General features: G+C 31.2%; 1 protein-coding gene across 1 annotated transcript in view; it reads right to left on the bottom strand.

Moving 5' to 3' along the window:
* Positions 1-5796: 5796 nt before the first annotated feature.
* qin (tudor domain-containing protein qin) overlaps positions 5797-15656 on the bottom strand; it is a 435556-nt gene continuing 425696 nt past the window's right edge. The window contains exons 33-34 of the mRNA XM_075382212.1: positions 8837-8993; positions 5797-6562 (exon numbers count right to left, since the gene is read on the bottom strand). Coding sequence (XP_075238327.1) covers positions 6452-6562; positions 8837-8993 — 268 coding nt within the window. The 3' untranslated portion in view covers positions 5797-6451. The remainder of the gene's footprint in view (positions 6563-8836; positions 8994-15656) is intronic.

Here is a 15656-nt window from a genome sequence, read left to right as displayed (position 1 = left end):
AATAATTACGGATTGCAAAGAATGATACAATTAATTACTTTATAGAACAATGAACAAGTTCTACTCATGATAAACTAATCATATCAATTTGTCATCATCAGGCCTTTATATATTAGAAAAAAAGTATTTTTAAGCTTGTTCGTTAAGCTTGTTTTAAGCAAGTTGAAAATTTAAGAGGAAATAATTAAAGCAGAAGAGAGTTTAGATAGAAAGATAACACTTTGTAGAAAACTGCATAAGTTGATGTATATATAGAAAAAGTATAAAAAGCCAAAAACTGCAAGGAAAAGATGATATTTAGTAGAGAAGAATTTAATTATATATAAATTATAATATTTATATTATTCCATTAATTATTGGAAGGTGAAAAAAATCTGCATTCTATGTAATATTTACAAAAGAACAGTATTAATCATTGTTATATACACTCTACAGTTATAATTCTTTCTGATACTCAATAATGTTTTTTTTTTCATTTTAATCATTATAACATTGAAATACTGTAATATAAAAAAACAATGGTTAATTTAAAAGATAAGACAGTAATAATTAAATATTACGATATTTATCTTAATTGTACATATGAAATACTACAGTTCATATTATCTTGAACTAAAAATCAGTTTAAAATTTTTTATAATAGATACAAGAGAAGAAAAATAAAAATTTACAAGTTCATTTAAACTCTGCTGGAATTCTGTTGAATATTTTTAGGGCTAAGTCACATTGAGATTTTGCATCTAACTGTAACTACTATAAAAAAAGGATGGTGTATGGTTTTTTTTTTGTTTGTTGTATGTGCTCACATTTTTTTTACCTGCTGTTGAAGCTGAGTGGACCAATGGTGATGCGCCGGGTGCAGCTGCCCAGCGCATTTGATTAACACTCAAAGGCTTTCATCAAATCTATAAAAAGCCACTAACACAATTTCCCTAAGTAATGTTTCCATTACAAGTAAAAGGATGCAGCTTCAGTTCTTACAAAAGAGCCTTCAAAAAATACAAATTAAATTCATTTGCTATTTGTCATTAATTATGTCTCCTGTGCAGGTGAAATTATTTTATATGGTTTACTGTTACTTTGAAAATTTGGTTATACTATTATTAAAATTTGCAAATAAATTAAATACTTTTTTGTTTCTTTAAAGTCAGTGTAATTTTCAATTAACTCTTTCCTTTTTATCTTTCTATACAAGCACATATGGATTCAAGATTTTATGCAAGTTTTTCTATCCTTTACAGAGTTTATTACTTTGGGATTGCATATTTTAAAATACTGAATGTGTTATATGCAGTAGAAGGTTCAATTATTCTGTATTCCAATCAAGCCTTGGGTAGTAATTGATTAGCAATCTACATGAACTGCTTGTTATGAGTCATGTTTTATGTCTGCTGAAAAATAATTACATCAAAAATAAGTCTCTGAAACTTCTAATAAAAACTTTTAGTTTTTATTGTTAAAACATTAATAGTCTTACATAGTTTGTCATTTCATCAAATTTATGTTACAGTAGAAGGGCTACTTCAATCACAGATTCACCATTATTTTTCTTATCAATGTTTGTTCACCTCGAAGCAATAAATATTTGCATTGGTTATTTTTATAACTATTTATAAAAAAATTTTGATTAATTATCTTCCACAGAATCATATTAATTTTATTTTATTATATCATCAAGAAATACAATTTACTCTTTTCCATAGTATGTTTTGCCACTCTCAGTAGACTGCAAGAATATATCCCCTATAAGGCGCTGGGCTTGATTCCCAGTAAGGTTTGGCATTTTTCACTTCCTACAAAAATTCACCATCCATTACAACACTAATTGGGTTGAAGTGCCTATAGTAATGTTCAAGAATAAATAGGTAGCAAGGGAATACTGTATTATTACCTTTTTGAATGTGGAAGATAAAAGGATAATTCAGAAAATAAAGAATGTTGACTGTTATAAATTAAAAAGAGTACTAGTTAAAAAATATATTCTTACAACAAAACTTCCTTTATTTTTCTACATGGTCATGGCCTAAATTTATCAAATTAAAATCAATAGTAAATCTACTCCTAAAATCTCAGAAAACTGCTGGTGGTTTTGTAGGCTACTAAGTGATATCTTTTCTGATTTCAAAATCACTTCCAAAGGTGCTACTTAAAAATTCTATTTTAGTAAAGAAATGAAAGTCTGTGAGGACCTAAATTAGGTCCTAATAGTATTAGGACTAGTATTTAGTATTAATTCAGAGTTCGAGGAGTAAACATCGGAAGCGATTAGTGTGTTAGTGTTTGATAAGTGGTGAAATGCGGAGTCTTATTTTCGTGGTAGTGATTGATGGTAATTGTATAATGAAACGGAACAGTATTTTTAGGGAAACTTAACTTAACCCATCGGGTTGGTCTAGTGGTGAACGCGTCTTCCCAAATCAGCTGATTTGGAAGTCGAGAGTTCCAGCGTTCAAGTCCTAGTAAAGCCAGTTATTTTTACACGGATTTGAATACTAGATCGTAAATACCGGTGTTCTTTGGTGGTTGGGCTTCAATTAACCACACATCTCAGGAATAGTTTCAACTGCGAGTCATTTGCAGATAACAGATCATAGTCTTATAGGCATCGGGATATCGCATATCTCTAATGTGACACATTCCAATATTATTAAAAATGAGAATAATATGAATGCTATTAAAATTGATTATAATAAATTCATTTCCCTTATTGCTAAAGTAGATTGGCGGGATGTTTATATACATAACGATGCGTCAGCAGCTTTTGACATTTTCATAAGAAAATTTACTGAAATTATAAACGAACCTAAAACTCAATTAGTCATACAGGGTAAGCAATTCATTATACAAAAAAACAATAGCGCACCCTAATAACGTACATTTAATTAAACATTATAAAACATATAGGAATAAACTTAAAATTAAGATTACATCGGCTAAACAAAAATACTAAGATAACATGTTTGACAGATGTAAAGGAAATTCTAAAAAGGAGTGGGAAGTAATTAATTCCTTAACCGGTCAAAAAAGAAAAGATAAAGTTATTGAACTAAATAATGGAAATAATAAAAATATCTCTGAACCATTTTAAGTAGCTAACATATTTAACGATTATTTGATAAAAGTCACTTACATGATACAAATAATGATCTGGCAAATATAAAATGTGAAGTGTCATCAATGTTCGTTGAGCCTGTCCTTAATGCTGAGATTGAAAATATTATCAAAAATCTCAAAAACAATAAATCCCCTGGTATCGATGGAATAAGCTCAAAAATTGTTAAATTAGTGGTAGATCATATATCACATATCTTATCCTTTCTTGTAAATGTAAGCCTCCAATCTGGGAAATTCCCGGACTCAATATAGACCAATATCTCTACTCTCTATCTTCTCTAAAATCTATGAGAAATATATGAAGAACAGATTAATATCGTACCTCAATAAAACTTCTTTTTTTAGTAAAAACCAATATGGATTCATGGCTGGGAGCAATACTGAAAAGGCGCTCTTAAATTTTACTACCCAAGTATTTCAGGGCATAAATGATAAGAAATGTGTGAGTGGTCTATTTTTATACATAACAAAAGCTTTTGATTGTGTAGACCACAATGTCCTACGCATTCTGTGGATGAGTGGCATTAGAGGTGTTTCATTTGATTGGTTTGAGAGCTATTTGATCAACAGGCGACAGTGCGTGAGAATAAAAGGGTGTTTAAATAACTTTGCTGGGGTACAATATGGAGTCCCACAAGGATCCGTATTGGGAGCCATACTATTCATAATATATGTAAATAGTGTCTGTTCGGCGCCGCTTAAAGGTAATGTATATGCATTTGCAGATGATACTGCCTTGTGTTATGTTCACAACACCTGGATAGAAGTGGCTATCCACTTCTATCACACATTTTTTACATTTATATTTTATTGTAAGTGGCAGTTTTATTTTCCCCTTTAAGCAGAAGTTGATACAAGTTTCTTCAACTCTACTTTTATATCAACTTCTGCTTAAAGGGGAAAATAAAACTGCCACTTACAATAAAATATAAATGTAAAAAATGTGTGATAAATAAATCAAACTGTTTACAATGTAATGAGATCAAACAACATGATATTTGTAAATACTTGGGCATTGTGTTAGATAGTGGTCTAACCTGAAAGAATCATATTGCGCTATTGAAGCAAAAACGTTTAAGCTTCCTTAGGATATTTTATTTTTTAAACAAACTATCCCCAAAAATAACCATGAGAAAACTTTATTTTGCTATTGTGCATAGTCGACTAGACTACGGCATCAGCTGTCGGGGAGGAACTTATGTTACAAATTTAGATTCCATAATCAAAATCAAAAAAAGATTTGTTAGAATGATAAGTAAAAAAAGAACTACAGATCATTCTTTGCAAATATTTAGGGAATTGTCTATATTACCGCTACATTATTTATATGTTTATAAAGTAATGAAAATTTTCTTTATCAGAAGTGGTCATAGAGATAGTATGATAACCGAGCACGAACTTAGAAGTAAAAGGAATGTATATGTCCCCAGAGCAAATAAAACTAGTTATATGAAGTTCTTTTCAGCTACTGCTCCTAGAATGTATAACATACTTCCTAATTATATAAAGAACAGTAGGAACCTAAACACTTTCTTAAAGCTACTAAGACGATGGCTAATTAATATTGATGACGCTGAAAGTATGTTCCATGTAATTACATGATTTATGATTACATATATAATTAATTATAATGCTTTATACTATTGGTCTTAACATAGTAATAGATTTTTTACATATATAACTTAACGAGTAGCACTGGATGAAAGGTTTATTAGTAAACATAAATATTTGACGACGATTGATCTTCTCTATACTTAACTGCAGAAAAGATGAGTTTCCACCAGAGTAAATCATGAATTGAACCAAAACTAATCCTCCTATATAAGATAAAACTGTTTACTTTTCCCCTTACTCTAACTAAAAATATTAATAGAAAAGGGATGGTGCCACAAAACGGGCAAGACCCTTGTAGACACCTAATCTTTCATCTTTTACAAATAATATACGTTAAGTTAAGTAACAAATATTAAATTGTATTTAAAATAATTTTAAATTAAGCATGATTAAGTTAAGTAATATTATAATTAGTATTAGGATTATTCCATTAATTATTAATTCTGTAAAAGTGAAAGAAATAAAATACTTGCCAGACCTGGCTAATTGCAATTTTTTCTTATTTTCGAAATTACAACCAGTCATGAAAGAACACCATTTTGAGACTATTGATGACATTAAAGCAAATTCGTCACAGACCTTAAAGACAATCAAATGAAACTATCCAAGACTGCTTCACGAAATGGAAACGTCACTGAGAAAAGTGTGTGAACAGGGAACGGGAGTACTTTGAAGGGGACAAGGACCAATAATGTGTAAAATTAATAATAAAAATTAAAATAATAATAATAATAAAAATTAATAAAATTTTTTTTAAATTAAATTTACCCATGATGCTCTAATTGAAAAAATTAAAATGGGTAGAACTTTAAATAGATGTTTTTTTTTGTTTTGTTAATCTTTACAGAAGATTAACTACTTTCTGATAGTAACAGGAAACATATTTTAAGGATCAAGAATATAAACAAGTAAATTTTGGAATAACTTATATAGGAATCATCTTTTGGATAAAGATAATAAATAACTGTTATAGTAATTCTGATAGAACACAATACAATTAAAACACCAAATAAACAAACAAATTTTATTTTTAGTAAGTTTTGATAAAAAAAGTAGCAATAAATACATGAAAAATCAATTTAAATAATGTTAATAATCAGCAAAAGAAAGAGACAACAGAAATAAACTTAGTTACTGTTACTAATAAACTTAAATTAACATTATGAAATACTGATAGTATATATTGATATGTTAGGAAGAAAAGAGTAATTATCTACTTTACAAAAATGATCTAATCAAACTATGTTTTATTTATTAAATATATATAATCAGTCATAAGACTGAATTATAATTAATACAAAAATAAATACAATGTACTGAGAGCACATTACATTTTCAAAAAAAAAAACAATATTGTAACTAACCCATACTTAATTCAATAATGCATCTTAAGAATAGCAATATTATATACAAATTATACCACCTTAACAAATAACACTGTCAATAGTTGAAGTTCAAGGAACGTTACTACTGAAAATTAATCAGGTATTTTATTACTAATGAAAAAAATTAAATAAGTTTTAATAGGTATTTGTTCCTAATAAAATAAAAATAATCCAAGTTTGGAAAAACTGGTGCAGTTACCGACGAATTACTTTACGTTATTTTCTTCAAGTATATTTCATCCTTTTACAAATATCCAGTACGGCAATCAGAACAAAATCAAACTCAAAATTTCTACACAATTTTTTCCTCAGTCACCATATTTTACAAAGAAATAAAATTAATCTACTTCCTCTATAGTTTGAAATATGTTGTTATCAATTAATTTCTGATATACCAGTTCTGTACCTCCCTCTCTGAATAGCTGAACTCGTAGAAGTGGCTCCCGTTGCTGTAAAAAAAATTCATAACTGCAGAAAAAATTTAAACAAATTATTTATATAAAAGAAAAATGTTCACTCGTATGATCTATAAGGTTTAACAAAATTTCAAAGCACAAGGAACATCTGCAAGAATTATCATCAGAAAGAGCCTGGATCAAGCTGCATAATTAACATTAATATAACATGCATTCTGGTAATACTTTGATCATTTTTTTCTGTAGCTTTATTGGTATCGCTCATCCAGCTACTGAATTTATTAAACTCTCTCAATAAATGAATTTAGGCAAAGCAAACCAACATAGAGCTGCTCATGGTTATAGTTGTCTCCCATATGTCCTACTTTATTTTTTGCTTAGGTTAAATAAAGTTCATAATAAATGTGAAATTTTTTTAGTAATATTGGATTCGTATATTACAGTACAGATTGTAATCATGTACAAAATGAAGTAGGCCTTACTTGCTGATGATCACTATTGTATAAAAAAAAATCTAAAATTACATCGCTAAGAGAAATTGATGCTCAACTGCCAAAGATAGTAATTTGACTCGACACACTTGAGGTAAAGTTGAAGCACTTCCTCAGTAGTTTCATTATGTATTATTAAGAAATAATTGCAATTATTCATTTGAGATAAATTTTGAAGTTTGATAAAAGCAACTATTTCAATATATATTTTGATGCAAACTTTTTTTTAGGTCTTCTTTTAAAGAATTCCTCTAATCACAGGAATACTAACTTTATCTGTAAAACAGCACATTGAAAGGGGCGGGGTAATATTTTACAGATTTTAAATTACTGCTACAAAATACAGATAAATCTCTTTCAATTATTTGACTGGCATGTGTTAAAAAATTCCCAGTGGTTTTATGTCATGAACATAGAAATTTTTTTTTTTTTTAATTCTGAACTTTCTAGATCCCATTATCGATCCAACTGCTTCATTTGTTAAAAAGAATTTTATTTACATTTTAGAGATTTGGAAGTTGCAACAGATTAATCTAAGCAGCAATAATTGGTTATCTAATGCTTTGAGTGACCAGAGAAGAGCAGTGTAGATGCTTATTCGAGTTTCAGTAATAACAAACATTAAAACATAGTTTATGTATTAAGTTTTACTGTGCTAGCAGAGTTAAAGTATCAGATTATTGAATCAAAGAGATAGTGAGACAAAGTCAATTTAAATTAAATGATGATATTAAAATATCATTCTGGATAATACTAGTATTCTGTATAAACAAGTGAACAAGTCAATCTAAGAATTTTCCTTCTTTTGAAATTGCTAAATCACAACTACTACTAATAGAGTAACAGAGGGTACAGTATAGTTATGCACATACATTTTTAGTTTTGATACATTTTTTTTTTTTGTCTAATTGTACTTTCACAAACGCAATATGTAAACGCTTTATAGTATGTATACTAATAATGTTGGGGCGACATATATTTATGTTCTTTATGATTAATTAGATCCAAAGCTTGGATCTGGATCTTCAGGCTGTGTTCCAGCTGGCTCTGAACACCCAAATACTCAAAATATAATTGTTTTAAATATCTTTTTATTTATTTTCATAAGTGTTTATCATAGCACAAAACAAAAAAAACATTAAGAAGAAGAAACTAACATAATACCTAAATACTACTGTAAATATTAAGCATTTTTACTTTCAAAATTACATGGAAATAGCAATTACAGATCTTTCTTGAGCTACAAGAGGTCATGTGTAATAGTTTCCATTTGTGTATTACTGTCTAAGGAATGAAATGGAGATTATTTTTTCCTATCTCACTGCCATACCTCTTCAGCCTTTTTTGCAATATTATTAATTTCTCTATAAAGTAAAAGTTACAATATTTGAATCATTATAAAGTGAGGATAATGCTTTGCTTGAAACATGTGGTAATCAGTAAAATGATACTAAAATATTAATTATGTATACCAGATACTAAATGATATTAAGTTTGTATAACAAAAATTTATGTAAACATATGAATTTACACATGGCAAATTATTATTAAATTTATAATTAGATTTGAACCAGGATTCTGCAATATGTATTTGTCTTACCCTGAGTCTCCCTTTTGTTTGATAAGAATGTTCAAATTTTTACTACTGTAAATCAAAGACACACTGCTTATCATATTGATAAGAGAAACGTAGTATTATGAACAATATGATAATTATTACCTAACACAATACTTTTATAGCACTTAATTATGCTTTTGAAAATCAATTTAATCATATAATAAAAATGAACCTATAGTATTAGAAACACGCTATTACCTTCACTTTAACTAACAAAGGAGAAACAAAAATATTTTCTTGAAGAAGTTCAACACAAGTTTTAATGTCATAGTCTTCATTGTGTTTAACACCCCACAGGAAGCACTGCAGTCCTTGTTTAGGTACAGCCATCCACTCTTCTTTTATTGCTAATACTCTGCATCAGAATAAATTAATTTTTTGAAGTGGAAGATAAGACAATTAATAATTAGATACACAATAAATAGTGGGCTTGATAATATTAACTAAACACAGTTATGAAAATTTCATTAGGCCCTCCCAAACAAAAGAAAAAGTAACTTATCAGATAACATGTTACATTACCAAAAGCAAAAGTTTATTATAATTAAATTATAATAAATAAATTAAAGACACAATTTTTTAAACAAGTTAACATCAGTTACTTTAACCGCACATTTAATCTCTAAATAACATATAAGCCTGTAAAAATAATTTGGTTAAGCCTGTAAAATAATTTGGTTGCGATTAAATTCTCTCTGAAAAGTTAAAAGAATGCTGACAAGTCAGCATGACCTTTTTTGAGTACCAAAAATAATTTTAGCATTAGGAGCACTCCAAGAAGTAATTGTAAGTTAAGGTACATAGCAAAAGTATGTAGTTCTAACATTGGTGCTAGCGGAATAGTTTATTCGTTTTCTCAAAAGAAATGGCACCTTAGAACTTATATGATAAACTGGAAATATGCTTATTCAACATAAGATTGATTAAGATTCTCAAAATTTTAAAAGAGTATGAATTCACCAATATTTTAATAGAAAGGAGATAATAACGTTCTTTTTAATATAATTGATAGCAAGTTGTCAGCAGATAATCAACAAAATTATAAATTTAAAATAAACTGAAAATTTTATAATGTGTTAATATCTCTTACACTTGTAATCAAGGTACTTAAGCTTGTACCTCTTAACCTTGCAATTTGCTCTCTTAACCTTGTAATCAAGGTTAATATCTCTTACACTTGTAATAAAACTGGCACAGCAAAATATGCTTTAAAAATATAGGGAAAATGTTTTCAAAACAATAATGATCAAGAGAAATACTGAAATTGATTTGAGTAATATTTATTCTATCTTATAAAATAAATAATATTTAGAGTCTATTTTCTAGGATGTTGGAATATTTATTTCACGTTCACTGTGGTACGGCACCTATATGTACCGTAAAAGGGAGTCGCTGTGTGCTTGTTGTCATTTGCGTAATTCCAGTACAATGCTCAATGGTAAGTTCTTTAATTTGACTTATACTGCACAGGCCTCACTGTTGTCGTATTGTACTTAACGACTAAGCATTACAGTACATAATGTGCAATTTATTTTTAGTCTTCAGTCATTTGACTGGTTTGATGCAGCTCTCCAAGATTCCCTATCTAGTGCTAGTCGTTTCATTTTGGTATACATTCTACATCCCTAACAATTTGTTTTACATATTCCAAATGTTGCCTGCCTGCACAATTTTTTCCTTCTACCAGTCCCTCCAATATTAAAGCGACTATTCCAGGATGCCTTAACATGTGACCCATAAGTCTGTTGCTCTTTTAACTATATTTTTCCAAGTGCTTCTTTCTTCATCGATTTGCTGCAACATCTCTTAATTTGTCACTTTATCCGGCCATCTGATTTTTAACATTCTCCTATAGCACCACATTTCAAAAGCTTCTAATCTTTTCTTCTCAGTTACTCCGATCGTTCAAGTTTCACTTCCATATAAAGTTACGCTCTAAACATATACTTTCAAAAATGTTTTCCTGACGTTTAAATTAATTTTTGATGTAAACAAATTATATTTTTGATTAAAGGCTCATTTCACCTGTGCTATTCAGCATTTTATATCGCTCCTGCTTTGTCTATCTTCAGTAATTCTACTTCCCAAATAACAAATTCTTTTACCTTCATAATCTTTTCTCTTACTATTTTTACATTCAGTGGTCAGTCTTCATTACTTTTACTACATTTCATTACTTTCGTTTTGTTCTTGTTTATTTTCATGCGGTAGTTTTTGCATAGGACTTCATTAATGCTGTTCATTATTTCTTCTAAATCTTTTTCACTCTCAGCTAGAATTACTATATCATCAGCAAATTATAACATCATTATCTTTTCATCTTGTACTGTTACTCAGGATCTAAATTGTTCTTTAACAGCATTAACTACTAGTTCTATGTAAAGATTAAAAAGTAACAGGGATAGGGAACATCCTTGTCAGACTTCCTTTTTTATTACAGCTTCTTTCTTATGTTCTTCAATTATTACTGTTGCTGTTTGGTTCCTGTAAATGTTAGCAATTGTTCTTCTATCTCTGTATTTGAACCCTAATATTTTTAAAATGCTGAACATTTTATTCCAATCTACATTATCAAGTGCCTTTTCTAGGTTATAAATGCCAAGTATGTTGGTTTTTTTTTAATCTTACTTCTATTAATAATCTGAGTGCTAAAATTGCTTCCATTGTCCCTATACTTTTCCTGAAACCAAATTGGTCTTCTCCTAACACTTCTTCCACTCTCCTCACAATTCTTGTACAGAATTGTAGTTAAAATTTTTGATGCATCTATATTCTTCACATTTATCTGTTCCTGCTTTCTTTGGTATCATGACTATAACACTCTTTTTGAAGTTTGACAAAACTTCCCCTTTTTAATAAATATTACACACTAGTTTGTATAATCTATCCAACGCTTCCTCACCTGCACTGTGCAGTAATTCTACAGGTATTCTGTCTATCCCAGGTGCCTTTCTGCCATTCAAATCTTTTAATGCTCTCTTAAATTCAGATCTCAGTATTGTACAAGGGTAAATCAAATATAAAATTTTGTTAATTTATTAACAAAATTCCTTTACATTTTATATCATGAATAATAAAAGCATGTAGGTGCCCTTTCATTGTATTATTCTGTATTTTGTAATCATTACATTAATAATTTGCTATGCAACAGCAAATTATTACAAACTGCCAATTAGTATTAAAGATTACAGATTCGTACAAATAATTACTAATGGCGTAAACAGATGATAAAGATCTTATGAATAATCAAATTTTTTAATCGAGATGCATGGTTTTTACTAATTGTAAGACATTTGATAACATCATTTACATTGTTCCCCAACATATTTAGTATATAGCTCCTAGTTTAAACTTGCAATGCAATGCCGCATAACAGATACAATCACAAGGATGTGGTGCACAGTTAGTTGGCACTCACAGTGAGCACAAACGGTGCATCTGTTTGAGTCATCAAACATCTATGAGTGAGTCTAGGTGTGTCCTATTTACACCACGATTCTAAGCGAGTTATTCTGTTCTGAAGCAGTCTCTCAACAGTAACTAGTTCTAAATGCTAAATAAATAGAAAAATCACCTACAAACAATGAACACATAAAGGTTTTTGCATACAGTTTGTTACACTATTTATGGCTATGGCAAACAAAGTAACACTTCCCTGTGGTATTCCGTTTTCTAGTGTGAAACTTTCAGATATTGTCAATTCAACTTCAACTCAAAAGGACCAATTATTGAGCAAACCCCCTGATGAATGCAAGGAGATTCCCTTTACCCCCTATGAAGTGTATTTAGGATTCCTTTCTTCCATGCCATGTCATTTACCTTTTGCAAATTGAAAAATACAGTAACCAGGCTTTGGTGAAGTAAAAAGGCACTTTGAATAACAACCTCCAGGGCAACTACATGATCAACTGACAATCTATTTTGGCATAAACCACACTGATTGTTGTGCGACAATTACAGAATTTCTCTGAGGGTACCACACTAGATGACGGTTTGTTTTTCATTCTATCACCTTGCACAGGATACTGGTCAAGGAGATAGGATTATAACTTGAGGAGCATGATTTATCTTCATCAGATTTCAGTACTGGGGTCACCAATGCTTCTGACCAAGAATCTGGAAACACCTGGTCAGAGAATATTCTATAATAGACACATAAAAGATGTTGTAATGCAGTATTTGGAAGATGTGATAACATACTGATATTATAATTTCTGGGTGAATTATCATGAGAATTATACAAGGCATACCTTAGCTCATTAAAAGAAAAGGGTATGTTTATTTCATTTTGCAAGTCTCTAATAATGAACAGGATATTTTTTACCTGCAACTTATATCTCACAACCTCAGGACAGTAATGATGTAAGTGAAACTGAGCTAAACAACCTTCCAAACGTGTTCACTGCATCAATTGGTGCAATAATGAGGATTCTTCTGCTAGTCAGTCCAAACAATTGCGGTGACTGTACCGATCCACACATGGCCTGAACCTTTCTCCAAACAACCAATGATGACGTTATATGAGAAATGGTATCTACTTAATTCATCCAAATTTCCATTTAGCATACTGAAACACTCAACGGCAGACAGTCCTCACATTGCAGAAGGCGCAGAGCAACTCAGTCATAGGTCTTTGACTGAAATTATGTAAAGCCCTGTCCCGATCCCTTAGTGCATTCCTGCAATCTTCATCCCACCAAGGAACAGCAGGGCACCTTGGCTTTCCAGATGTTAAAGGAGTAAATTCATTTGTGCTATTGAGTATCTGGTGAGTAAACTTGGCAGTTGGTGGATTGCACTACCACTCTTGACGTATTGGCCAAGGGAATCCTTGTGTCTGATCCAGCCTGCTTCCCAAACCACCTATCTGCATGGTTGACTTGGAGACAAATCACTATTACAGGCAGAAATAATAACCGGTCTGTGACTGCTTCCAAAGAAGTTTTTCTAAACACACCTGGTAAGACGTGGGAGTAGGGTTGCTGAACATAAGAGGCAGATCGATGCATTAAAATGTACCTGATGAAGATGATACAAATCCCTGTGACCCATTGTTCAATAAGCAGAGATCTAAGTTCTGCCTCAATGGATCAACCTTGGGAAGAATATGATGGCTTGAATAATGGTTGGCATTGAAAACGCCAATTATTAGCCTGAGTAAAGGGATCTGTGAAAATAGACTGCATAGATCATCCTGACTGATATTGGAATTTGGTGGAAGATATAAATTGCAGATAATCATTTAAATGGCACCAATATCATCACTGAGACTGCAGAGATGTTTGTCATTAGTGGAATGCGCACGACTAATATGATTTCCTTCAGGAAAACAGCCACACCTTCACGTCCTCTGCCCTCAGTTTGATGGTTGTATCTTTTGCAGACATAACTGCAAAAGGATACATCATCCTTTGGATGGAGGTGAGTCTCTTGTAAACACAGTAGTAAATGATTTTCTTCCTTTAGTAGGATTTCAAAATCCTCACTGCAAGAATGGAGACCGCAAAGATTCCACTGAATAATATTTGTAGCCATAAGAAATACTTTTTACTATTATATATAAAAACTGCATGCAGATTACTTATATACTATCTCGATTTTCTTTAGGATTATCTGGATTTATACTATTTGGATTTTATAATGCTTAAGAAGTGCTTTGCTTCTTTGGGCACTTTATCTGCCACCATAGTCTTGTAGAAACCTCAAGATGGTGGAGGGGACTTGAAAGCCTGGGTGTTCGGAGATGCTATGCCAGGCGATATTTTAACAAATCCCTTCACAGGGATCTTAGTTGTTTGCTGAGTAGTTGGTGCACCAGGAACTTTACATGATGGTGTAACAACGGAAGTGGATTTAATCAGTTTTTCTGGCAGAAGTTACTTCTTATTAGTACTCAATCCTGTAATAGCAGCCATGAGGAACTTAACATGTTCTGGCAAAGGTTCTACCAATTTGGTTAGTTCTTTACATGATGTGAATTCATTCTCCTTTTGTACATTGTTTGAGACATCCATTACAAAACTAATACCAGGTTGTACAGGATTCCTCATGTAGAGTGATTTTCAGTATTCTCAACGTGCCAAAGGATACTTTCTGCTCAGTACAGATTTTTTTCTTCTTTACAAATGGGATGTTCTCGAGACCTTGTTGAGTGTGAACCTTTACAATTTATACATTTTTTTGCCTCAGTGCATGTGATGTCATTGTGCCCTGTACAGCTGTAATGCACACAACTTGTTCCTTTGTGCAACCAATTTTAGTGTGACCAAAACCCTGACACTGGAAGCAGCATTTGGGATATGGTCACACACGGACAAAAAGGTAACCAACTTTTATATGGTTAGGATCAGTTGGATTAGAAAAGGGTAGAATTACCAACCAGGTTGGTCTAGTGGTTAACGCGTCTTCCCAAATCAGCTGATTTGGAAGTCGAGAGTTACAGCGTTCAAGTCCTAGTAAAGTCAGTTATTTTTATACGGATTTGAATACTAGATCGTGGATACCGGTGTTCTTTGGTGGTTGGGTTTCAATTAACCACACATATCAGGAATGGTCGAACTGAGAATGTACCAGACTACACTTCATTTACACTCATACATATCATCCTCTGAAGAATTATCTAAACGGTAGTTACCGGAGGCTAAACAGGAAAAAGAAAAAAGAAGAAAAGGGTAGAAACTAGTGTGGATGTTTCCACATTAACACGAATCTCCCTTCTCATAATCCTCTGCACAGATGTGATGCGACTGACTGCAGTGACAACTCTTCTGTAATTTTAGGCAACTAAATGTCAGCCAAGTCATGACAAAATCACTCCCTTGCTAAAATTAAGCATCCTATGTAATTCCACCATCACTTCATCCTTCCCTATACATTTTTTGTAAGCAGAATTGCATTGTCATTGCCAACAAGCAAGCATGCAAAATTTTAGCCTTCTATCTTATCAGGAAGAAGGTTAAATACTGCTGATAAAGTTCTAACCAACCGCCATGCAACAGCGCACAGAGCGATTTAAATA

Source organism: Lycorma delicatula, chromosome 1, assembly GCF_047948215.1.
Source record: "Lycorma delicatula isolate Av1 chromosome 1, ASM4794821v1, whole genome shotgun sequence".
NCBI lineage: Eukaryota > Metazoa > Arthropoda > Insecta > Hemiptera > Fulgoridae > Lycorma > Lycorma delicatula.
The sequence above is the reverse complement of the archived record's forward strand: the minus strand, read 5'-3'. Positions and strand labels throughout refer to the sequence as shown.